Below are 25,966 nucleotides of genomic sequence, written 5' to 3'. Positions count from 1 at the left end.
AAGGGCGCTTCAAAACTAACGAGCGCCTACTTGGAGAAGGGCGCTTCCGGGATTCCTGGTGCCTACCAAGAGACAAACGGTCAGGAGAAGTGCGCCTAGAAGCGGGAGAGCGCCTACACGGAGAAGGGCGCTTGAAAGACTCTTGTTGTCTGCCCCTAGGAGAATAATCAGGAGTATGACGCCTTAAAAGAGACGAGCGCCTACTAGGAGATCTATGTGCAGTAGGCTCTTGGCGCCTACCTTGCGGGAGCGGCTAACAGTAGGCCGTCTATCATCACACGACTCCTACCAGACTCTAGATGCCTGTCAGGAGAGAAGTCACGATCCGACACTCGAGGAGAGTGACATCTGGAAGAAGAACGCCCTACTTGTATAAGGGCGCCTTCTAGAATCTTGAGGCTGCTGAGGGAGAAGTTTCACGCGAGGGAGTTGAAGAAATCGCGTGATGAGCAGGTGCAGTGCGCTTACCGGAAGCTGGGAATCCAATCTGGAGAAAAAACTTCTTCTCCATAGAGCGTCCTACCGATGTTTGGCGTCTTGAAATCGAAAGAGAGCCAGGCGAGCGAGGGCGCTCACGCGAGCGAGGGCGCTCACGCGAGCCCCCACCTTTCATACGAAACCTCCCCATATGAAGGAGAACGATCCTCTGAAGAGCGGCGCCTAGATCTCTTGATCGGAAGAGAAACGTCCTTCTCCTACGTGATCTAACTGCTAGAGAGTCTGCTAGCGCCGTGATCTGAGCTTGAAGTCCCGCGAGTACTCTCGTAGGAGAATCTGCTTGTTCTTCCACGGAAGCAGGCGCCGAGCGCGGAGCGCGAGAAGAAGAACGATCACAGGATTTCTTGTTTCTTCGCCTCCACCGACGATTCTTCCGGGAAAACCTCCGGACTAGAAGCCAAAGGACTGCAGGGAGCCTTCCAAGCCCTCTTCAACGGGCGCGACGCATCCGGGGAGTTCCAACCTCTCTTCGGAGAGGGAGACGACGAAGAGGAGAAGCATTGGCGTAGGAGCTCCTTCTTGTAGCGTCCGAGGCAGCTGGGAGCGTACTTCAGGATCTGCCGATGGGGACGCCTGACCGGGGTGGGGGCTCTCCTAGCCCTCCTGCGGCTTTCGACTTTCCTACTCCACTGGAACTGGGAGTCTGGAAGAGGTCTAGGCCTAGAGGCACTAAGGAGCCGGTCAGACGCACCCTCCACAACACTGGGGACACTGCACTGATCACTAACACTCTCCTTACCTTCCAACTGACGAATCTTCTGATCCAATAGAACGATTCTTGGCTTTCAGAGCTTGCCGCCTCCGAAGGCGAATCTTCGGCTTCGGTGCGGGGAGCCGGGGCTGCCACTTGGGAAGAAGGTTCTAATTCTACGTTAGTACTATTAGGATCCACATCCAACTCACTCATTCTAGATCTGCTAGAACTTCTAGAGGAACCTTACGCACTCTATCACGTTCCAACTTCCTAACATAAGAAGAGAGAGCCTTATATTCTTCTTCATTCAATCCCTTACATTCATTACAAGGGTTAGCAAAAGCACATTCATTCCCCCTGCATTTCATGCAAACCGTGTGGGGGTCTACCGAAGCTTTCGGCAACCTCACCTTACATCCTTCATTCACGCAAACCCTAAACAAAACCGAAGTTTTAACTACCGATTCTAGATCAGACATCGTTAAGGAAAATCAAACTCAAAATCAAACCGGTCCACAATCAGCGTATGCCAAGCCAAACAAAGCGAATACGTCACCAAAAGAAGTCCAAATTAACTCCAGGCAAGCGAGAATCGAAAAACTATCGAGAAACCGACAACAGTTGTTATCGTTCCTCCCGCGGACAGAGAAAAATCTGACAAGCTTACGGGAGTGGTTCGTACATCCGCCACCCCCAGCGGCGGTAAGGTAGACCACCTGACCTACCTGTCGCGTGTGCCGCGAGATTTGAAATTCTGTCGGGAACGTCGGAGACTATAGCTAAGTATATATCTGTCAGGGAAGTTCATGTACAAAATTGATTCTTTACAACGTGGTCCAACTCAGGCGCTGTAAAGAAAACTTTCGCTGCGGCGAAAGCAGATCTTCTAGAGGAGTCGATTAAACTGGAGAAGTCTCCCTGGGAGGAGGCAGAAACTCCCAGAGAAGGAGCTTCCCCAGTTACATAAAACCTATACCTCTTACGAAGCAACTTAGAGGGAGGGTAAGCAAAAAGAGCCTTCCCTAAGTCTCTTTTCATAGACATCCATTTCTCCGTCTCTTTCAACGAATGTCTAACCGCTTTAGATAGAACAAGTTTTGGGAGGAGAGGGTCTGAAGTTTTCCTCCTCATCAAAAAAGTCGAAGTTGGGGAGCGCGGAGCCGCTTTCTCAAAATAATCTGGATAAGATACCAGAAGAAATCTAAGGAGACGTGAATAACACGAGAGGTGATGTGAATCCTCCTCCTCTACTTCTTCTTCATTCTCCGATACCGCCGAAGAAGTAGACGGAACTACAACCGGATCTGAAGGTTTCGAACCACCCTTGGACTCATTCATCCAGTGGTTAACATCTCTAACTGCTTGCGCAAAGGCGCCAGAGACGAATCAAAAACAGTTAACGTAGGCTTGGAAGAGCCTAAATGTTCAGCAGGAGGCGGAAAAACTACTTGCGCCTCGCTCGGAGCCGCCGAAATTCGAGGCGAAACAGGCGCATCAGGCGTAACAGACGAAAAAAGCGCCTAAAGAAACACCCTTAGAACTGCTAGCTACAGCGCTAAAACCACAATCTCTACTAGTAGATGGAGCCGAAAAAAGGCACAGATTGAGGCGACGAACGAGCCGCTAACGGCCGAGGCGCAAAACCCTACTCTCAGGCTCCTTATACCGCTTGACTGGAGGAGGCGAAGAATCGGCGCCTGAACGCCTCTTTAAGGGACGCGAAAACGGGCGAATCTCGCCAAGAGCGCCGTGCGACCGGAGACGAATCGCTTGAATCATTTGAAAGGCGTTCTGACCGCAACACCTTTCCAACGCTTAACCGAGCCCTGTTGAGGCGCAACAGTCTCAACAAGAGAGGCGCCTGTCTGTGGGCAAATCCCGATCGACTCCCTTGGACTTTCCGGTATGTCTTCTCCCCGGTGCGGGGGAGCTGGACAGTGGCCTTTGTCTAGGAGACGTGTCAGGACAGACAGACGCACCCTCAACTACACTCTTACCTGAGGCCGCTTTCTCCAAAAACGTCTTAACTGAATTACCAAGTTGCAAAACCGTATTCGCTAGTACCGAAAATTTCTGATCTAACCTCGATTCCAGACTGGCAATGGTGTCGGAAGAAACTACACGGGAAGCCGGAGAAGTGGGATTAGTAGGAGGAATAGGAGGTGTAGTTAAAGGAGACATAACAATTGAGGAGAAACAGAAGGAACAGATGCATCGCAAGACGAAGCAGAGCTAAGTCTACTTTCCCTAAGCGCTGCGTTTTCTAATTCTGTCTTTAGCTAATTTCTCCGAGTATGAACTAAAAACTTCCATTGAGAATCAGTCCATCACTACACTCGTTACATGTTCGATCTGCTGAACAAACCTGTCCCCCTACACTTAACACATTTAGTGTAGAATCATACTCTAGCTTGGATAATCTAGTTTTTACATCCTGAGATGCAAAACTAACTCCCGACGGACTAGAATCCGACATGGCAACGCCTAAATAAAAAGCAAAATAACAACAACGCCAAAAAAGAGTACTTCACCAATTCCGAAGATCAAATCCACAAGAAAAAGCGAAGCAAAGTTATCCAACCGCACCGACCACCGATGTTCCACCCGGACGTCCCGGCAGGAAAAGAATTGGATGCACCTGGGCAGTTGTACCTGGTTCTCCCGCGAGTGGAGGGAGATGACGTCATCACCACCAGTGTTGGCGACGCCGACGCGCTAAATTTGAATTTAGTATCCTGCCGCTCGTGGAAATCACGGCTCTATAATTGTTCGGTAAGACACTACAATAAAACATAGTTTTCCCCGCTTCTTCTTTAGTACGCATCCATGAACCGAAACTCTTGAGCGCTTTCTTCATAGAAAGAGTCGGTTTCATTCTCACACACGAAGATCCTTTCGTTGCTTTCGCTGTGGAGAACAACGAGTGTGGAGAAGGAGGAGCAGTAGGGCTCAAAGACTCTCCGAACTCCTGAAGGAGAAGCTCTGTGAGCTTCTTGTACGAAGAAACTGTTGCCGATGTATTAGTTTCTTCCTCAGAGGCTTCCTGGTCTTCTTGAAGAGGAGAACGGGGATGAGGATCCTTATGAGAATCCTTAGATGATTTCCTAGCTGGGGTACAGTGCGATGAAGGAGACAAACGTCTTGAATGAGGAGAAGATTCCAAAGTAGAGAGGCGTACAGGAGAACGACGAGTCGTAAAAGAAGGACGCTTATCCGAAAATTCTTGTCTAAACTCGCATTCCTTCCTAAATGCAGACAAACTCCTTAACAGCAAAAGAGGAAGGACTCCTTCCCTAGAAAGACCACGTCTATCCCTAGGGAAACTACGAGAGGGAGAGCGCCTACTAAAATCCTGGCGCCGATCGTGAGGAGAGCGGCTACTAGGCGCCGAGCGCCTATCTGTCACAGGGCGCTTAGGGGAATCCTGGCGCCTACCAAGCGGCGAAACGTTACTAAAAATAGGGCGCCTTTCAGGAGCAGGGCGCTCGAGAGGCTCTTGATGACTACGAAGCGGAGAGCGGCTGCTATGCTCCGAGCGCTTAAACGGAACAGGGCGTTCGGCGAGATCTTGGTCCTTACCAAGGGGAGAACGTCTGTAAGGCTCCGAGCGCCTAACAGAAGCAGGGCGCTTGAGGCGTTCTTGACTTCTAGCAAGAGGAGACCGATCAGGAGTAGGGAGTCTCGAGAACGAAGAGCGCCTACTAGGAGAACGAAGCAAACGAGAATCAAGGCGTCTTTCTCCAGGAGAACAGCTACTAAAAGAAGGACGCTTACCAGGAGCAGGGCTCCTACTAGACTCTTGATGTCTTACAGGGGAGGAGCGAACTCCATGCGATGAGCGCCTACCAGTCACGTTATCCGACGCCCCACGACAGTAGTCGGAAGGAGAAGTGCGCCTACTTTCAGAAGGGCATTCCCTAGGTTCTCTGAGAAGGCGAGGAGAAGAAAGATGAGACGGAGACGACGAAATAAGTCTTCTATGACCTGAGCGACTCTCTCTTCTTGCACGAACTCTAGAAGAAGGAGAAACAGAAGGGGCTGAGCGTCTACCCGAGGCAGGAATCCGATCTGGGGAAATATCTTCATAGTCCAAGGAGCGCCTATCCGTCGAATGGCGTCTCGACACCTCCGAGCGGGAGTGGTGTTCCTCTCGTGAAATGTTACGATGTGTAGAAGTATCCTCAAAAGAAGGAGATCGCCAATTACAAGGAGAGCGCTCTTCCGAAGAAACGCGCCTCGATCTCTTGATAGGGAGAGACAAATCCTTCCTTCTACGCGATCTCGATGCCAAGGAGTCCGCCAAGGCTGTGATCTGAGCTTGTAGGCCCGCTAGCACTCGAGAAGGAGAGTCCCCAGGATCTTCTTCCGAAGCAAGCAGCGCGAGGAGCGGGAGAAGGAGGGCGATCACTGGATCTCCTAGGCTTCTTTGCTTGCAAGGAAGCTACATCAGAAAAGTCTTCTGGGCTGGACGCTAACGTACTGAAGGGAGCCTCCGCAGCCCTCTTCAACGGGCGTGACGCCTCCTTAGAGCTCCAACCACGCTTCGGCGAAGGAGAAGAGGATGACGAAAAACACTGACGAAGAATATTCTTCTTACGATCCAAGGCAGCCTGGGAGCGAACTTCAGGATCTGCCGAGGGGACGCCTGACCGGTGGGGGCTCTCCCTAGCCCTCCTGCGGCTTTCGACTTTCCTCCTCCACTGGAACTGGGAGTCTGGAAGAGGTCTAGGCCTGGAGGCACTAAGGAGCCGGCCAGACGCACCCTCCACATCACTGGGTACACTGCACTTATCATCACTGACACTCTTACCTTGATCAGTACGAAGATTCTTGTTTCTTCCTTAGAACACAAGGAAGCTTTTGAGGCCGCCGCCTCCGAAGACGAATCTACGGCTTCGGTGCGGGGAGCAGGAGCTGAGACCTGGGAGGAAGGTTCTAAAACTACATTAATGTTAGTTTCATTCTCACTCATTCTCGACCTGCTCGAACTCCTTGAAGAAGCTTTATCGTACCCTATCCCTTTCAAGTTTCCTAATATAAGAAGAAAGAGCCTTATATTCATCTTCGTTCAAAACCTCACACTCTTGACACGGGTTACTAAACGAACATTCATTCCCCCTACATTTAACACAGAAAGTGTGAGGGTCAACCGCAGCTTTCGGTAACCTCACCTTACATCCATCGGTCAAACATACTCTAAACAAAACCGGAGTTTTGGAAACAGAATCAAAATCAGACATTCTACAGGAAAATCCAGCGCAAAGTCAATAACGGTCCACAATCAGCGTATGCCAAGCCAAAATAGAGCGAATACGTCACCAAAATGTCCAAATCAATCTCCAGGCAAGCGAGAAATGAAGAATATATCGGAATGAAACGACAACAGTTGTTATCGCTTCAGCGACAGAAAAAAATCTGGCTGGAGAGATAGATTGGTTCATACGCCCGCCACCCAGCGGCGGGTAAGGTAGACCACCTGACCTACCTGTCGCGTGTGCCGCGAGATTTGAAATTCTGTCGGAACGTCGGAGACTATAGCTAAGTATATATCTGGCAGGGAAGTTCATGTACAAAATGTACTTTTTGTGATAAAACTATTAAAAAAAACAAAGTATAAAATTTGTGTTTTTTTTTTTAACTAACAAAATAGGCTGTTTTTAGCATTTTAATACGGGTTCCAACTATTCACGGGGGGGGGGACTGTATTGAGCTTGTTGCAGGCTTGAGGCAGTACGATATACTGTAATCATCAATATATAATATGCTATATACTGCAGTCTTTCCAATTCCACCTCAACAACCCCCGCCCACCAAACCTGATTTTGAGCACTGTAAATACAGAAAAAAAAAAAAATAGGATTGTGACCTAACCTTGGGCACTGGGGTCCCCTAGGTTAGGTTAAATACATCCTTGCATTTTACTTAGTATTTTGTGTTTCCCCACCCAAATCCCCCCCATTTTCCCAGTGTTCCCCAAAATGTAGGATATATACTTTGCATATGAGGAGTGCAGTATACCTCTAAAATTACTCATCTGCAAATAAAATATACCTCGGAAACATTCAAAGCACACATTAAAAAGGTAAAATCTTATAGCCAACTACTTAAGCTACTAGGTACCTATATAGGATATTATGAATCAAGTGTTTATCACAAAGATCTGCAGTAGGCACAGCCTGATAATTCCTAAGCTAATCTGATATGTACTACCTGAGCTACGTTACGAAAAGCGCTCAACCTAACAGCCTTGGGCAAAAGAGTGGAGGAGTGAATTTTGGATGACTGAAACATCTGCTTTAACCAAAAAAGGTTAAAAGCTACTGATTCGACAGTGGATGCAGAGTAGGGAGGCAGGGGCAGGTGAGAGGTATCCTAACCTTTCCTAGAATGCCGTGTCCCAACCTTGCCAAACCTTACCCTCCTAACCTAACTCATTTTTTTTCTTTTTTATTATGTAAGTGGGTCCTCTTCTTCCTGTAGGTATGTAGGTAGGTATGTCCCTTTAGGTACTTCCTCTGACGTCTTCCTAACGAACACCATATTCTTTGGAAGTTTGAATTTCAAGTCAATAGCTAGTATGAATAGGTTTCAGTAGATCTAGGGTACTTATCCGCAGCGGCCTAGGCTATGGCAGTTGTGGTTTTTCTATGCAGTTTTACCTACTGAACAAGAATTTTAAGTAATATTTATTCGGACGACTGTAGTAATTAACCCCCCAGGGGCCAGTACTATACATGGCGAAATACATAGGACGCCCCAATCTCTAGTGGATGTCGTATCCGCGGTTACGTTCCTTACTGTCCGTGCGGACTGCTTCTGTAGAAAAACCTAGGTCTCATCTACTGAATACCTATATATAATAATAATAATAATAACAATAATAATACTTACCTAGCTAGTACCTAGTATAATAGTAGAAGCCTGTGCCCTGACATGGTCCCCGTGGATATAGGGTAAATAACCGTAGGGTCCAGAGTGGACCATGTTCGATCAGCGTGTACAATCTAAAAAAAAGTACATTATAACGCGTCCTGACATCGGAGATGGGCATCAGTCGCGACTTGTTGTTGGTGAGAAACGGAGCTAAAGACCTCTACTCAACTTTCGAAGTAAGTATTTTCTCCAAAGTTAGAAATTAAGGCCAAATTTTACGATTTAAACAGAGGGTAGTGAAAACGGTCTCAAACGTAGCCTAGTACCTAGGCTAGGTACCTGCCCCTGGAAGTATACTAGCTGACAGGATAGGTATCCCTGTACCCATACTCTGAATACTTCCCCCTGATTCGTTACAATGGCCTAATTAGCCTACAATATGGTCACACTAATCAGACGATTTGAGTACCTACATTAGGGTGTTAGTACCTACCTAGCTAGCCTAGTACCTAGCTAGGCTATAGGTAGGTAAAAAAAATAAACGCGTATGGCCTTTTGTTTATCAAAAACTCAGCAAAACTTGTGAATTCAAACTTACCATAATTTCTATGGCAAATTGTCATATTGCAGGTCTTGTTCAGGATTTGTTGCAGGACATTTTGACATTATTAACCTTTCGGAAATTTCGCGGGTAGTAGTAGTTGTACAGATGTTATTAGTAGTAGTTAGAGAAGCTTTTCGTCTCTGTAACGGCTCGTCCAACCTTAATTTAGGTGTAATTTCATGAGTTTTTAGTATATATTTGCAATTACTTTGGGCCTATCTGCCTTGTATGCTTGCTACGAAACATGAATCTACTCTGTTAAAATGATATAATTTTATAAAACAAATACGGTAATGTTCGAACATTCTCGTTCTTCTACTTTGACTTGTAATCGTTTGGTTTAATCACCTTCTTCTACCGCTATCAATCTGTCTCTGTTAATTAACATCGTTGTAGAGGACTGACCTCACAACTCTCTCCACTGGATATCCAAGACCCACTTTTCTTTAAGTTTTGCATTTCATTATTTCCTTATGTATTCGATTGGCAAGTATTATTATTATTATTATATGTTTGTTTATCTTTAGTGAGTTTTTTATTTACAAAAAGTTGAAATAAAGCAAACCATATCAATATATATATATATATATATATATATATATATATATATATATAGATATATATTATATATATATATATAATATATGTGTGTGTGTGTGTGTGTGTGTGTGTTTAAAAATCACAGTAGATACACGTGACTTCATTAAATAAGTAAATACCACAGGAAAATGATAGTCAGAAACCATGGATTTCTGACTATCATTTTCCTGTGGTATTCGCTTATATATACATAATCTAATAAAAGGAGCCCATAAAAACACCAGAATGTAAAAAGGAAATACTATATCTAGATACCAAACTCCACTTTCTCTCTCTCTCAAGGCAGAAAAAATGATATTTAAATCAAGAGGTCCACACTGGTTGTAGGAAGATTTTACCCATAATGTCTGAATCCCATGACCCTTTTCATAGATTCATTGTTTATCTGACTTTTGAACCGACAATTGTTGGTGCAAATTAATGTTTTTATGAAGTTAAAATTTATTATATATTTTTTTTTTTATGGATACTACACCAGCTGGGCTAGCCATGTGAAATTTTTATTTTCAGCTGCAACCATTCATAGCAGTAGCAGTCTAATCAGATTATTACACATTTTCTAATTGCTGATCTTCATCTCCTGGAATCTAATATTGAGAAATTTAACATGATATTTCCATTTAATCTTTTTCTCTCATCACCCAAAATCTGTTAACATTTTTCTTACAGTGTGTGCATGGTGATTGCTTTATAATTAGTCTGCCATTTACCTAGTGACTGGATAAATGCAGGAATTATATAGGAACAGGAAACTAATTATCGTACAGAAAATCCCTATATACTACTCTTCCAATTGAAAACTCCTGGCTGGTGTCAATGTTGCCATTTTTTATCATTCTCAATATTCATATGATGCTATATCATGACATGATTTTTTTAAATTCTGTAAAAAACGAAACTGGTACAAGAATTTTGGGTAATAATCATTGGCATCATAAAGTAGTCTGGAATATTCCCTTCTTTTCTAGATGATGATGATAAACTGTGTAAACATAAAATGGCTGAGATCATAGCAGCTTCTTCTTCCCCTTATCCTAGACTGCTATTAAATCTATTGAAGGAAATTTAAAATTCATCAAAACTGAAGACTTAATTTTATCCAAAATGCCATCAACTGCCACCGAGATGCAAGTTAACAGTTATCACGAAAGCAAGACAAGTGGTATACTTTGCTCCTGAGTCATCTAATTCATGCTACATGCATGCAGCACATGGTTTTCCCTTTCCCATGCCACATTGTACAGGGCCTGGGACTACTTTTTCTATTAACAATAGAGGCATTTGTTCAAGCCAAGATTATACTTTGTCATCTTGAGCTTCCTATCCCAAAACTGTACACCCTTTTTAATTATCTCTATCCCTTTCATCTTTACCTGACCCAAGCCTTTTTCAGCAAAGTTTATGGACAGCAAGTACATGACACTTAATAAAACTATCTCAGCTCCTGGGAGCAATTGCCACTATACATACGTATATACATCCCTTCTAGTTTATTGTGGATGACAGAGCACAAATTATTCTTGGTTTACCACTTTTAGCATCATACATTGTACACTGTGGAGTATCTTGCAGCATTGACATATGGGGCTTTATGTCATTTAATCTGGATGGGTTTAAAAGGTTCCTAAATAATGTAAGTCGTTGAAGTGCTTTATTAGAAAATATGAAAAAGCTTACAAGAATGAATTATGATATAAGTTACTACTCTATAGTTCATAATTTTCATTATTTTGCCAAAAATACTAATTAATTATACTACAATATATCATGACTCCTGATTTCACTCATAAGCTTTATCTTTTATGGTCATAAAAAAAAAAAAAAAAAAAAAAAAATGAGCTACTTCAAGGAATGAACATTCCACGTACACTGAGTAAAGGATATGGTAATATACATGAAAGAAAGCATGAATGAAAAAATAACATAAAAAGCATCTTTCAGTTTAGTGTTTCACCTTTCGTAACTCTTGCTTCAAGATACTCAATTCTCCGTTCAAGTGTCGTTAGCTTTTCATTCAGCTGACTAAGCTTAGACCTGCATGACATATCAAAACTGTTAAGAAATTCTGCTATCCTCTTGATGTTGCTTGTAATAACCTGTGAAACAAAAGAAATATTAGTCTGTGAATTTCAATAAACTTTAAAACCATGAACAGTTCAGTAACAATTGTTGCACATTACCTAACTTACAAGTACAGGCAGTCCCCGCCTTACGACGGGTTTGGCTTACGACGTTCCGAGGTTACAATGCTTTTCAATTATATTAATCAGAAATTATTTCCAGGTTTACAACGCATGTTCCAGGGTTATGACGCCTACAATGCTGATCTGACAGAAGATATATGACTCCAAAAATGCAAAATGATCAATATTTGAAGTTTTTTTATGTAAAATGCAATAAGAATGCAGTTTACATACTTTTTAATGTACCCAAAGCATTAAAAGTAAGATTTTCTTAGGATTTTTGACGATGTTCCAGCTTACGACGATTTTTGGCTTACAACGCGTTAAGAACGGAGCCCCCGTCGTAACCCGGGGACTGCCTGTATATTGAGTGTACAACTAAGCTTCAGTACTTTACAACAATATGTATATTTTATACTTAGAGACACATTCCAGAAGAGTATATTTTATACTTATAGAGACACATTCCAGAAGAGCAAGCTTGAAGTCTTAAAATCCACTAACTGAAATAGCAACTCTATGGGCTGCCATTCAAGAAACATTTTTGTCTGAAAGCTATTAAGGTTGGGCCCCAGTATACACATGTACATAATTAGTTCCAAGACCCCCTGTGCAACCCTTACACAGTACGTACAGGATCACAAACCCCTTATGTAAGAGAGTACTGTACACGTGCTGATCACACAACCAACCTGTTGATACCTATATAAACTCTAACATATTCTCATAACTCTTATAATAGTCATTATTGGTTATACACACTGCAAAGAATAAAAAAAAATGATTGGATATGGCACTTATCACACAGTACAGTATTAAAAAGAGACAAAAAAATGTTTTTTTACTAAACGTAAATGAATATAATTTATACAGTTGGAAGCACTTAAATGCCCATTAACCTGAATGGGAAGCAGTGATCTAACATTATCATTTTTATAACTATTCATTGTTTAATGCAATTAAAACCATGACAAAACAGAAATAAATAATGAGAAATGATAGCGGAGATAGGGTGTGCCTGTGTGTATTCATGTTATGTAAGGGAGTTTACAAATACAATAGTAGAATGCTTCTTCCTCTCTCTCAAATGATAATACAGTACTACTGTAATTACACTTACAGTAGTGAAATGGAAATGTGTTTACATCACCTGACACTTAGTTTTTATCACACTTTCACTTGTGAACCTTTCATGATATAGTATGTATTTACCCTACTATACAGTAAATAGCACTAAATGTGCTTTAGCCCAGACTGTAAGTGATGATCTAGCATAATCATTTCAACATCTTTCATCTTTTTATGCAAAAAAAAAAATGATAAAAAACCAGGGAATAAAAATGTGAAAAGATAGAGACAAGAGGGAAGGTATGTGTACAGTAAGGTATGTAAGGGAGTTTCTTAGGGCAGTACATTAATCTCTCTCTCTCTCTCTCTCTCTCTCTCTCTCTCTCTCTCTCTCTCTCTCTCTCTCTCTCTCTCTCTCTCTCTGCCTAATATACTTGTGGTAGCGCAACAGAAATGCTGTTGCATCACCTGATGCTTTTGTTTTGATCAAGATTTTGATTGATATGGAGGGATTTGAATTTCATTTAGAATTTTTTTTGTTACATTTTTGTTTTGTTTAACTATGCAAGAGTGGGAGAGCATAAAAGGAACCCATGTATAATCAGGGCCAACTGTATGTTGATGATGCTTAATGCTGGAGCTTATACAGTGGAAAAATGTTTAAGAAGCGGTAGAATACTGTTAAACATGCAAGCGAAATAGCACTTATCAATCAAACTGCTTGTTTCTTTATTACTTATAAGGTGTCTCTCATCAAAATCCCAAAGAAAATAGTAAATAGTACATATGAAATGCCACTGGGAAATTATACTATGTCTAGTAGAAAGAAACATGTCAGGGGTGTTTCATAGATACAGTGGTACCTCGAGATACGAAAGGCTCAACTTACGAAAAACTCGAGATACGAAAGCTAATACGAAAAATTTTATGGCTCTACATACAAAAATTGCTCAAGATACGAAAGGTTGTTGCTGTAAAGTCCGAGATTCGCCCGGACCACCGATAACAATTTTGAAACTCGCATGCTGCCAACTGAGTAGACTCGCCACCATCCTCCTGCTCTCCCATTGGTTCCTGATACTAGTCACCGCCATGAGATCCTTCTCTCCTATTGGTCAGCATCCTTCCCATCATGCATCTACTACGTAGCAGCTAACCTCGGCCACACTTCCCACCATCGTTATCGTACGCACAGGGTATTTATTCGTTCTAACGATTTAGTTTATTAACGTAAATTCGTTAGTGATTTCATTGCAGTATACGTACTTTATCGTGTTGTGTGAGAACTTTACTCTACTTATACGTAAATTACATACAGTATATACGTCGTCATGGGTCCCATGAAAGTTGAAATTCACAGAAAGAAGAGGATGCTCTCTTTGGAGACGAAGATGGAGATTATCAAGAAGTATAAAGCTGGTATGCGATTGAGTGTGATTGCCAAGGAATACGCCCGAAATCCGTCGACAATAGGCACCATCCTTAAGCAGAAAGATGTCATCAAAGCAGCTACACCTTCTAAGGGCGTCACTATTTTGTCCAGCAAGAGGAGCCACGTGCACGACGGGATGGAAAGGCTTCTTCTTGTCTGGATAAAAGACAAAGAAATCGCTGGCGATATGATAACGGAGACGGCAATCTCCTACAAGGCCAGCGCTATTTTCGGCGATTTGATTGCCCAGGCCGAAGAAGACGGAGGAGAAGGGACATCAACGCCAACCCCAGACTTCAAGGCTTCGCATGGGTGTTCGAGAAATTCCGTAAACGGACTGGCATCCATTTGGTGGTGCGGCATGGGGAGGCTGCCAGCTCGGACACGAAAGCGGCTGAAGCCTTTAACCAGATCTTGACGAGATCGTTGCACTCGGCAAGTCCATGGGGCTGGTCGTCGATGAGGACAACATCAACGACCTTCTCAAGGAGCACCAAGAGGAGCTTACGACAGATGACCTGAAGGAGTTGGAGGCCATGCAACATAACGTCTTTCAAGATGAGTTCTCTAGCAGCGGCGAGGAGGAAGAGGACGACCCTATGACAACAGCAGAAATTAAGGATGTTCTAGCTGCTTTTCATAAAGTGCAATCGTTTGTTGAAAAAAAGACACCCCGAAAAGGCTTACACAGGTCGTATGCTTGTGCAGTTCGATGAGGCTTGCCTAAGTCGTTTCAGGAACATTTGAAAAGTAGGTAGAAGCAATCTTCCTTGGATAGTTATTTTTTAAAGAGGCCTTTAGTATTAACAGGAGTAAGCAAAAAGGAAGAACCAAGTGATACTAAAAAACAGAAAGTTGAAAGCGGTGGTGAAGTTGAAATTTTGTAAAAAAAAAAAAAAAAAAAAAAAAAAAAGTATAAAACCGTAAAAAAAATGTAAAAATAAAAAAAGACCAAAAAATGTTTAATTTTAGTTTTTTTGTAAAGTTAAGTGTTACAGTTTTGTTAATGTGTTTTGTAAAGTTTAGTTTATGTATGTTTTCCTTACATTTTTTTATGTGTTTCGTAAAGTTAAGTGTACGTACGTACGTATCTGCCGTTTGTTCTCCTCCTCTGTCGCCACTTTCGGAGATAGCCTCACTCGAAAGGTAAGCTTCCACATTTTACTACATACGTACAGTATTTCTTGTATACCATGTACACTAATACACTTTATTTACAGGTAATTAGCAGTATGTATTATGTTAGGTATTGAATGGTCCAAATTGTTGTAGTATTTCATTGTTTATAGGTCAATTTAGCTTTATTATGAAATTTACTGGGGTGTTTTTGGAGGGCACGGAACGGATTAACCATTTTACATGTAAAATGCGGTCCAAGATACGAAAAACTCATGATACAAAGGGCGCATCGGAACGGATTAATTTCGTATCTCGAGGTACCACTGTAATCATTGCATCTACAAGCCTAATTTAATGAATTTCCACAAAATCAGCCTTAAACACCTCACCTCAATATATTCTCTGTTGACCCAATCCTTACTGATTTGCTGGGTGATGACTTGATTTCGTGCTGACATGACTGCTTTTCGATTCGTATAAACTTCTTATTATATCTGGAACACATGTGAAATTTGATTGTTGTGAGTCATTAAATAATGTACTGACATTTTCCATAATCTATATACTACTATATACATTTCAAATAAGACAGAGATTTTGATAGCATTTACCTTTCCCTTCCTAAGAGAAACTACATATAGGAAGTTTTCTGTTATGTGCTTAATTTTAGTTACATCATTCCTACTTGCAAATTGTTTCTAAAAGTAACTAACAAAATGTCAAGATTATGAAACATCTAATATTTCAAAATTGCAGATAATTATATCAAATTATATATTTTTGCCTTGCAAAAAAGTTACTAATTATTCTATAGCTGCATAGTATATACAGTATTGATCCTTTATTCCACAACTTACATTTTAACTTAATAATTCAAGTAAGTTGACTACATGACTTGCAAACTACCGTACCCAAAAACATTTCAGGATTTTATTTCAGTGTGAGTGGAGAAAACTACACTAAGCAAACCCATGGCTGAATGGTGTTTTTATTTTTCTCTCTCTAGCCTCACTTACCCTTGCCCACATAATTACTGACTGTTCTGATCCTATAATATTTTTACAGCTTTGGCAGCAAATAAAGAACAACAGCAAAAGCAATTTTACTATCAACATTAAACACAACTCTGCTTGCAACAATAATGAGGTGTATAGTTCTGTTATTCACATAATGAAGGTGATAACTTTTACAAGCCATTATAAAACCTATAGCCCTCCAATGACTAAGTGAGTGCTGGTCCATTGGAGATGTCAGATAAGATAAGAGCTGCATGGTAATGTGACCTAATCAACTTTCAAAAGGCCATACAGATTCATATTGGCCTCATAGTTTTATCTCTTATGCTTCGAATCTTTGTTTAAACAGCAACAAGACATATCAGAGATGTTTTAAATGCTAATTCTAAAGAGATGGGTGACTTGATTCACCAGCGTGACAAAGTCTGAATGAAAGAAATGGAAAAAATGGAGAGAAGCATAAATGGAATCTAACCTCAAAAATAATGAAATACTGTTCATGCCATTTAAACAGATTACAGCTAGTGAGAAAACAGAGAAAAAGAGAATTCCTAACTTGGCTTTACAGTTGAAGAAAGTGAACCCACATAGTAAGTAACCCAATCACCGATGATCTATGCAAAAGTATGGTGGTCTGGCAGTTGCTGTCTAAACAACCTAAATAGATGATATGAAAGAGCTTAAAAAAGTGATGGGAAATAACTAGACAGCCAAGTTCCAGTAGAGATTAAGAAGGGTGGAGGTTACAAGATGTTCAACAGAAGGAAAATCAGCTCCTGGCCCCAATTGTCAGTAAAGTAAATGGTAACAGATGTCTTCTATAAGGGGAATTTTTAATATGTAGGGCAATAGTACTATCATTCCTTTTCACTAACCATAAAACAAAGGGAATAACTGTAACTTTAGTACTCCCTGCGGCTAGGTACTGGGGCCTTATTTGTTGGAGCTCTCACCATGTTTCATTTATAGAAATGAAGGAAAATGAAAGAATGATATATTGTAGCTTCACCACTGTTAGGTTTGTCTCGGCAAAAGCTGTTAAGTATGGAACTAGAGAGGGCCTTCTCGCAATAGTACCCATTTCACTTTTAGAGTGATAATCGAATACCAACTTTTTTGGTGATCTCTGGCTTACAGCTTTAAATTTTGCCAGCATCATTTTCTTCTCAATGAAGAATGAATCTTTCAGCTTATCGCTAAGTCCAAAACTGTAACTTACACGTTTGATTAAACTACTCTGCCTTGTACTTACATGGGTCAAGCTGCAATTTGCAAATATACAAAAAAACACAAAGCTGGGCTGAAAAGTGTTAGAATTTGTTCTTTTTTAATATTCAGCTTGCAATGCTTAGCACCATATCAATCAGCCTCAATGGGGATAGGTTACTTCATCAAGGCAAAAGACCCAGAAATCAGGTGAGCCTAGCCTGTTTCTATAACCTGAAGCTAGCCTATTTTAAAATTGTAAGAAAGCACACAATGAATGTGAGAAATTAAGAGCTACAAGATATATTATGCTAACTCTAAGTTTCATTACTAGGACTACCAGCAGGGCCTACTCTACACTATAGTAAGATCAAATCAATAGAAGAAAGCATGAATGCAATAGCCTTCTGTAACAAGTCACACGCTAAATGTCCTACACTGTGCCTAGAATGTTTTTGACATTTGTTTTGTTAGTAAATGACCTAACCTAACCTAATCTATGGGACCTGGTCCTTAACCTAGTGCTTATTAAGTTTTAAAACATTCCATGAACTTAACTTGGTCTGAATAAGTATCGGTATATCTAGGTAATAACTTCATGTCAAGTATTTCTTTGGAAATTATTGTTTCCTATAGTATTTGGGTTGGTTATATATTAAGAATGTACCATTATTTTTGGGAGGTTGACCGGAATTAACCCCTAGGGGCTAGTACTAAACACAGGGAAAGAGGCTAGATTTGCCGACCAATCCCTAGTGGCTGTCATATTCACGGGAATGTTCCTTGCAGTACGTGCGGAGTTAGGCTACTGCCAAGAATTAATGAAGTACTGAACTGCTACTATATGGGTAACACTGAAGATTAGCCTATTAGGTACTAAAGCCTAGTTCCTGCCTATTGGCAACTGTAATATTTACCAACTTTTACATACCTATGTTTTTGTTTAGCCATGTTTAAGACAGCTACCTAGTAGGTATTTACAATTTTGTTGTTTATGTTTTTATTTTCATCCCCCAAGGGGCTGGTACCAAACACAGCACAAATTTTGTATGTAAACTGATAGTGGTAGTTACCAAACCAATGGGGCGTGGTCGTAGTCTTTAGTTTTACCAAACTAGTAGCTACCTAGCATATCAAAGGGATAAGGTCCTTGTAATTTGTTTAGTGTTTTACCCCACCCAAAAACTCCGTTTTCCCACTGAGGTCCCCCTGAAATGTAGGATAGTATACCTACCTAGGGGTGGGGTCCATTAGCTAGCTAGCCTATCTCCAAAGTAGGTACCTACCTACTCATTTGATATTGAAACAAACTTCAGAAACGTACAACCCTAGGTCGTACTACACACGTGAAAACAGGAAAGTTATACTAGGTATTAATTCCAGAATGCATTAATGGTTTAAAGTCAAACAATACACCTGAATGACCAAGTTAGGGTAGAGGTATAAAGGTTCCGGGCCTAGGGTCTCTGGGATAGCCTAACGAAAAATGGAAGGCCTGGCAACACCCAATCTATGAGATACCCCTATAGGTATTTGCCATTTTTTACAATTTTTCACTGCTTTTTTTATTAGCGAACATTGAACAAATAAAATACTAATACCTTACAACGTATCACTATCGAATCCTAAGAAATAAGGACGAAGGTCATTAATGAAACATACTATTTCGACTTGACTTCCTAACTCTAGTATTGTTTACAAGAATCAGACTGTTGCATTCTATTCGGATACGTTCTGTGGTTATGTTTCTTTGACACGAACTGTTAACTTGTGATAAATTACTGCACAAGGAGAATAAAATCTGCAATGCTTTTTTATTATATACTTTTTTGGCATAAAAGAATAATAAAATAATTGAAATTCCCGAGTTTCCAATACCTAACAACGCAAAAAAACCAAAAACATTTTGCAATTACACTAAACAAAAGGAAAGTTGTTAAATAGATTGCATCGCAAATCATTACATTCAAGAGCGTCATCTTTGATATAAAATGGAAAGAAAGGAAAACACCCTTAAAGGTTAATGTGTCACCGTACCGGATATTCTACTGTGCTCTACTCCAGTGGCGTGCACAAACTTTCAGAAGGGCAGGTGGTCAAGTAGAAAAAAAGGCTACTCCCTTAGTTTTTGAAAATTAAATCTGCCTCGTTTTATATGCTACAATTATTTAGTACATAATACTTTACGATATTAGAATATTATAAAAAGAAAGCCTGAAAAGATAATGTGGCTGTGGCAGTCTTAAAATCAACTAAATTCAATGCACGTATAGTGTGATCTAATTAAATTATTTCTGACAAAAAGGGCACCTTAGTCTGAACTGGGTGGCCATTTCCAAATTTCCAAAAAAAGAAGGAAATTTTTATTTTATTTTATTTTGCCAGCACTTTGTTTGAACCAACATGTTTAATGAGGATTTGAAATATCAAAAGCTGTATACCTAATATATACAAAATACACTCAGAAGTGTTTATTTGTCAAATATCGCTATACTGCACCTACAGATGATAAAAAAAATTAACTTAATTCACAAACTAAAGAAAGAAGCCTCCTTACCAAAGACATTCATAATAGCAGTCTATTTGTATTTCGCCCCTTTACTTCAGAACTCCAGTTGCTTACTGGACGAGTGGGTTGCGTACTCGTCTATCAATCAGGTAACCCAAGTTCACTGCCAGTGAGGAATCAGAGGAATTCATTTCTGGTGACTAGAAATTTATTTCTCGATATAATGTGATTCGGATTCCACAATAAGTCGTAGGTCCCGTTGCTAAGTAACCAGTTGGTTCCTAGCCTCGTAAAAATGAAGAAAAAAAAAAAATCTAACCGTTCGGGTCAGCCCGGGGAGAGCTGTTATTCAGCTCAGTGGTCTGGTTAAATTAATATATACTTAACTTCTAACTTTCCATCTCCAAGAGTTTTCTGTCGGCCAAGAATGTTTTGTAGTACATGGCTGGGCTCTCTTGTGGGGGTTTGTTAGATCCAGAGCTCTGCTTTGACTGGGTACACTTGCAGACGGTTTTAATATACGCAAGGTAATTTATTAATTCTTTTTAGACAGGTCCTAAAAAGAAGGACAAATTAACGTGGATAGATTGCCAAAAAAAAAAAAAAAGGACTGTTCTGCCTCAAGCACGTCTGGCCAGCCTAGGCCTACGAAGCAAAGAAAAAGAAAGCAGGGGCTTAGCATTCCATGCGGCCACACCCCATCCCCACACACACACACACACACACACACGCACGCACGCCGCACGCACGCACGCAGCACGCACGCACGCACGCACGCACCACGCACGCACGCAACGCACAAAAACACAACACACACACACACACACACACACACACATTGTGCATGCCCTTGCTCTACTCTTCAGTCTGGTTGAGTTATGGTTTACACTTCTGCTCGAAAATTTAGGAACGTCAATCTCCGCACATTCACGACGACTTGACGGCTCGCCTCATTAGGATCTCTTTGGCGTAAGCGAGGGATACTGAACAATCATATTTCTACACGCAAATGCATGTTATCAACGAAAAATATGCCAGATCCCAGAGAGGACAATGCTTTAGTGAATTTTGCCCTTACTTTGTTTCATAGGAAATCCTCTGAAGATTCGTAGTCTCGTTCAACTATTGTACGATAATTAGACTAATATTAATAAGTCTAGGATTCAATTTAGGATGTTCCGCGCTCATTTATCGAAGAATTTCATTCTCAGTTTATTTTTATTTTTGTGACACATCATGAAACACAAATCTTACTTGTCTTTATTTAAGTCTTGATATTTTTTTCCTTAACTTAATGTCATATAAAAATCTTTTAAAAAATTTTCTAGGTTACATAGATGTTATGATGGACGATGTTTCGTCACCTTTGCAAGGGTCATGCAAATGATCCCAGTCATGCCACAGAGTATCATGAGATATTGATTTCACGAAAGAAGAAACAAAATATTGAGTATATAAAAAAGGAGAGAAATCGTCCTCTTCAAAAATATAGGAGAAAGAGTTCGTGAGTATGCATCGTATTATGCCCAGTTGCATGCAAGACAAAAGAAAAATATAATTCCCTGAATCGCTGCAAATCTGAAGATATTTTGATTTTTGAAGATACCGTCCTCCAATATCAATAGATAGCTGTTGAGTCAACGAAAATATTACGCAACGCAAGAATACATTTCAGTTAGAAATTGACATCTTGATTTTTAAAAACATGTATATGCCTGCCAGTAGAATGTTAATAAATAAAATGGTCAAGGAATTCAGTTTGTATCGATTCTGAATATATGTACTTTAACGAAAACAGATATTATTGCTAACAAAGGTTGAATGATTTAACTTTAAAAAATATTATTATTCATGGAAATTCTAGAGAAAAAAATGGACTGATATATATATATATTATATATATATATATATATATATATATTATATATATCTATATTTATAATATTAACATATGTATATATATATATATATATATATATATATATATATATTAATATATAGATATATATATACACACACACACACACACACACACACACACATATATATATATATATATATATATATATATATATTATATATATATATATATATATGAATTTCATCACACCACTGATTCATATACGTACATCGAGCCACAAATGTCCTTTAATATCCGATTCGCTTTACATCGGATTAATATATTTTCATATATGTTAACCGAAGGGGAATCTTTTAGTTGATATTAATTTCGTCCTCTCGTGGGTTCGAACCAGCGCCCAGAGGGCCGAGGAGAAATCAGGACTCCAGTGACATTATCGACTCGGCCAACGAGAGGACGAAATTATTATCAACTAAAAAATTCCCCTTCGGTTAACTTATATGAAAAAATATTAATTCCGAGGTAGAGCGAATTGGATATTAAAGGACATTTGTAGCTCGATGTATATATACAATCATACACACACACACACACACACACACACACACACACACATATATATATATATATATATATATATATAATACATATATATATATATATATATATATATATACAATATATATATGTATTTATTTATTAGTCAGTTTTTTTGTTTTTTTCTATGGAATTTCTATGCAAGCGTTAATAGCTTAAAAGGAAGGTCACTAACCAGATAAGGAATTATTCATGTATATAATATCATAATATCTCTATTAAAGAAACGATTTTTGCTTGTAATATATATATATATATATATATATATATATATATATATATATTATAATATATATATATATATATAGTATCCAGAAGGAGTCCATGATACGAGATTTAAAAAGCCAAGTTTATTGCATATGATACGTTTCGCACATACATCTGTGTGCATCATCAGTCTGTGAATAAAATACAAAGACATATTATAAACAATCATATAAAATTAAAAGGAATTCACAATTTAAAAAAAAAGTCTAAAAAAGATTTAAAAGAGCAGTAAATAAAAAGAGAGACTACTAAAAACACCAACCGTCCATGATCAGAGGTGAAGATGGAATGAGTTACAGTTGGCAGAGAGAAGCGACGACAACTATGCCAGGTACAAAGGTGACGAGGACAAATTACCGTTTAATGAGGGCACCAGTCTTTTAATATATAACGACTCCAGCGTTTAGTTGGTCAGGGTGTTTAACATAATCAATTATTGCAAAATGTTCTTTTTGAATTTCAGTCTTGTATATTATAGAGTGGTTTCTGATATTGGAAAATTCTGGTTGTTTTATCCTCTGACCTGTACGGAAGCTAAAGCCTAAATGGCTACAATATCTGACCCTCAGCAACCTCCGAGTCGATCCAACGTAAGAGCTTGGAAATCCAGGGCATGTGAATTTATAAATAACGTTGGATCTCATGAAGGGCTGAAGGCGATCTTTAAAGTTAAAAACGATCGAATAGTGCAAGGATTATTCGACACAAGCCTGACTTTAAGACAGGGAATTTCCTGTTCAATTATACGAGTGAGGTTTAAGATAAATTTTGAATCGGACAAATACGGAACAGTAGCATAAAATATTTTCTTCGGTACATCAAAAGTAGTTGATGATGGATGCAAAAATTTGGAAAGTACCTTGTCGGTGATTTTATGTACTATATCTTGTGGAAATGAATTGGCTTTAAAAAAGTTTGCCAAGAAAGTCATTTCGTTATGAAATATTTGCCATGAGGAAGAATATTTGAGAGCTCTATTAATCAGCGTATAGATGGTGTTGAGTTTAAATTAGTGTTGGCAAGAGCTATAAAAGTTATTGGTTAATCCCGTATAAGTTCGTTTTCTGTATACTGCCGTGGTGAATTCCGAGTTATTTCTCGTTACCTTAATATCAAGATATGGAAGGCTGCCCTCGCTCTCTACCTCCATAGTAAAATTAATCTGAAAATGAGCGTTATTAATGAATTCTAAAAACAAGGAACACTGCCATGAATGTCTAAATAAAACAAAAGTATCATCCACATATCTTCGATATAAAAATGGTTTAAAATTTGGGTCACAACCGTTTAAAGTTTTGATTCTAAATCAGACATAAAAAAGTTAGCAAAAATAGGGCCCAAACAAAGCCAATTCATTTCCACAAGATATAGTACATAAAATCACCGACAAGGTACTTTCCAAATTTTTGCATCCATCATCAACTACTTTTGATGTACCGAAGAAAATATTTTATGCTACTGTTCCGTATTTGTCCGATTCAAAATTTATCTTAAACCTCACTCGTATAATTGAACAGGAAATTCCCTGTCTTAAAGTCAGGCTTGTGTCGAGTAATCCTTGCGCTATTCGATCGTTTTTTAACTTTAAAGATCGCCTTCAGCCCTTCATGAGATCCAACGTTATTTATAAATTCACATGCCCTGGATTTCCAAGCTCTTACGTTGGATCGACTCGGAGGTTGCTGAGGGTCAGATATTATAGCCATTTAGGCTTTAGCTTCCGTACAGGTCAGAGGATAAAACAACCAGAATTTTCCAATATCAGAAACCACTCTATAATATACAAGACTGAAATTCAAAAAGAACATTTTTACAATAATTGATTATGTTAAACACCCTGACCAACTAACAACGCTGGAGTCGTTATGTATTAAAAGACTGGTGCCCTCATTAAACGGTAATTTGTCCTCGTCACCTTTGTACCTGGCATAGTTGTCGTCGCTTCTCTCTGCCAACTGTAACTCATTCCATCTTCACCTCTGATCATGGACGGTTGGTGTTTTTAGTAGTCTCTCTTTTTATTTACTGCTCTTTTAAATCTTTTTTAGATTTTTTTTAAAATGTGAATTCCTTTTAATTTTATATGATTGTTTATAATATGTCTTTGTATTTTATTCACAGACTGATGATGCACACAGATGTATGTGCAAAACGTATCATATGCAATAAACTTGGCTTTTTAAATCTCGTATCATGGACTCCTTCTAGATACTATATATATACATATATATAAAAAATATAAATATATATATATATCATATATTATATATAACTATATATATTATATTTATATATATATATATTTATATATATCGGTCTGTGACAAAGAGTCATTACAAGATTTATTTCTTATCTGGTTGGTGACCTTCCCTTCATGCATTCAGCCGTAGTACTTTAGAGTGGCGGGCTTTCTAAAAACAGCTGAAATTATGATATTTTTTCCAAGCTGGCAGACGCATACTTTACTCTGACATGGAAGAGCCAAAGAGAAAACGCTTCAGTCCTCAGTATAGTTGATTTACTAAACTAGCGTCGCTTATGACGTTATTATTATTATTATTGTTGTTACGGAAGGAGACCCTCTCGTAGACAGGTTTTGTTAAAAATGTTTGCTGCTTCAGCACTATTAATTTTGTAGAGAGTCTTCTCTATTTTTCTGACGCGACTTTCTCATTGTTGCTTAGACTAGCGAGCAACGCACCAAAGGGCATGGTAAAATTCGGTTGAGTCATTTTGATTTATTATTGCTTATACAATTTTCTCTCTCTCTCTCTCTCTCACTCTCAGTCTCTCTCTCTCTCTCTCTTCTCTCTCTCTCTCTCTCTCTCTCTCCAACGCGACGTTTCGTCCTGATCCACGGGACATTATCCAGCGATGACTGCTGAGGGACTGAATTCCAGTGGCGAGTCCTTCTCCTTATATCATGATGTTGCAGGCTCTCGAGTACGGTCTGGAGACCTCTCTGGCAGGTCGAGTTTTCATTGGTTCCTGGGAAGGTGACCCATATGGCAAGCATTTTCGAGTCTTGCGGACCTTCTCAGGCGGGGAATATCACTGGGAGCCTCTTGATTAGCTTCTACCTGAGTGACGTCAGCCCTGGTATCATGCTCGTAATGTGCTTCACGTCCAGTGTTGTTTGTTTCATGCGCGCTGGTACTTTCGTTGGGAATGCTTCTTGAGTGGTATTGAGGGGAGGCTTTTGCTCGAGAATAAACAGCGCTTCTAGGAGGCGCAGACGTCATGGGTCAGGGGCTCTCCAGATGATTTTGACATTCCTGATAATGTCGTCTCTCATGATGTCTTTCTGGTGTACTGCAAGGGCGTGCTGCCTAATGGCGCCCTCCTGGGCATGGCAGGAGATCCTTTTAGACAGGCGCATCGTCGTCATGGCGATGTAAATCCCCAGGCATTCTTGCCAGGGCGTATGGATTGGTAGACA

The 25,966-nt window shown here is 39.8% G+C and overlaps 2 protein-coding genes across 3 annotated transcripts in view; both read right to left on the bottom strand.

Moving 5' to 3' along the window:
* The window catches only part of LOC135215492 (tonsoku-like protein), a 29,926-nt gene extending 21,128 nt beyond the window's left edge, over positions 1 to 8,798 (bottom strand). Inside the window, exon 1 of the mRNA XM_064250260.1 lies at positions 8,664 to 8,798. The gene's annotated coding sequence lies outside the window, so the exon portion shown is untranslated. The remainder of the gene's footprint in view (positions 1 to 8,663) is intronic.
* Positions 8,799 to 10,903: 2,105 nt separating this feature from the next.
* LOC135215491 (probable protein BRICK1-B) lies at positions 10,904 to 19,042 on the bottom strand. 2 transcript variants are annotated; one of them, XM_064250258.1, is made up of 3 exons: positions 18,895 to 19,042; positions 15,461 to 15,565; positions 10,904 to 11,365 (listed from the first exon to the last, which is right to left on the bottom strand). In XM_064250258.1, exons 2-3 carry the CDS (start codon positions 15,527 to 15,529, stop codon positions 11,207 to 11,209), a joined length of 228 nt encoding a protein of 75 aa, XP_064106328.1. In that variant the 5' UTR covers positions 15,530 to 15,565; positions 18,895 to 19,042; the 3' UTR covers positions 10,904 to 11,206. The 2 variants fall into 2 exon arrangements, with proteins under 2 accessions (XP_064106328.1, XP_064106329.1); XM_064250259.1 differs by having other exon boundaries at positions 18,900 to 19,014.
* Between the last annotated feature and the right edge of the window lie 6,924 nt (positions 19,043 to 25,966).

This window comes from Macrobrachium nipponense, chromosome 5 (genome assembly GCF_015104395.2).
Source record: "Macrobrachium nipponense isolate FS-2020 chromosome 5, ASM1510439v2, whole genome shotgun sequence".
In the NCBI taxonomy this organism is placed as follows: domain Eukaryota; kingdom Metazoa; phylum Arthropoda; class Malacostraca; order Decapoda; family Palaemonidae; genus Macrobrachium; species Macrobrachium nipponense.
Note: the sequence above shows the minus strand (reverse complement) of the source record. Positions and strands in the feature narration are given on the sequence as shown.

Excerpts from the sequence above, each read along its gene's own strand:
- LOC135215491 (XM_064250258.1), bottom strand. The coding sequence starts at position 15,529 with ATGTCAGCACGAAATCAAGTCATCACCCAGCAAATCAGTAAGGATTGG. Across the intron at positions 11,366-15,460 it reads TCAACAGAGAATATATTGAG|GTTATTACAAGCAACATCAA; the intron begins GTGAGGTGTTTA and ends TTTGTTTCACAG.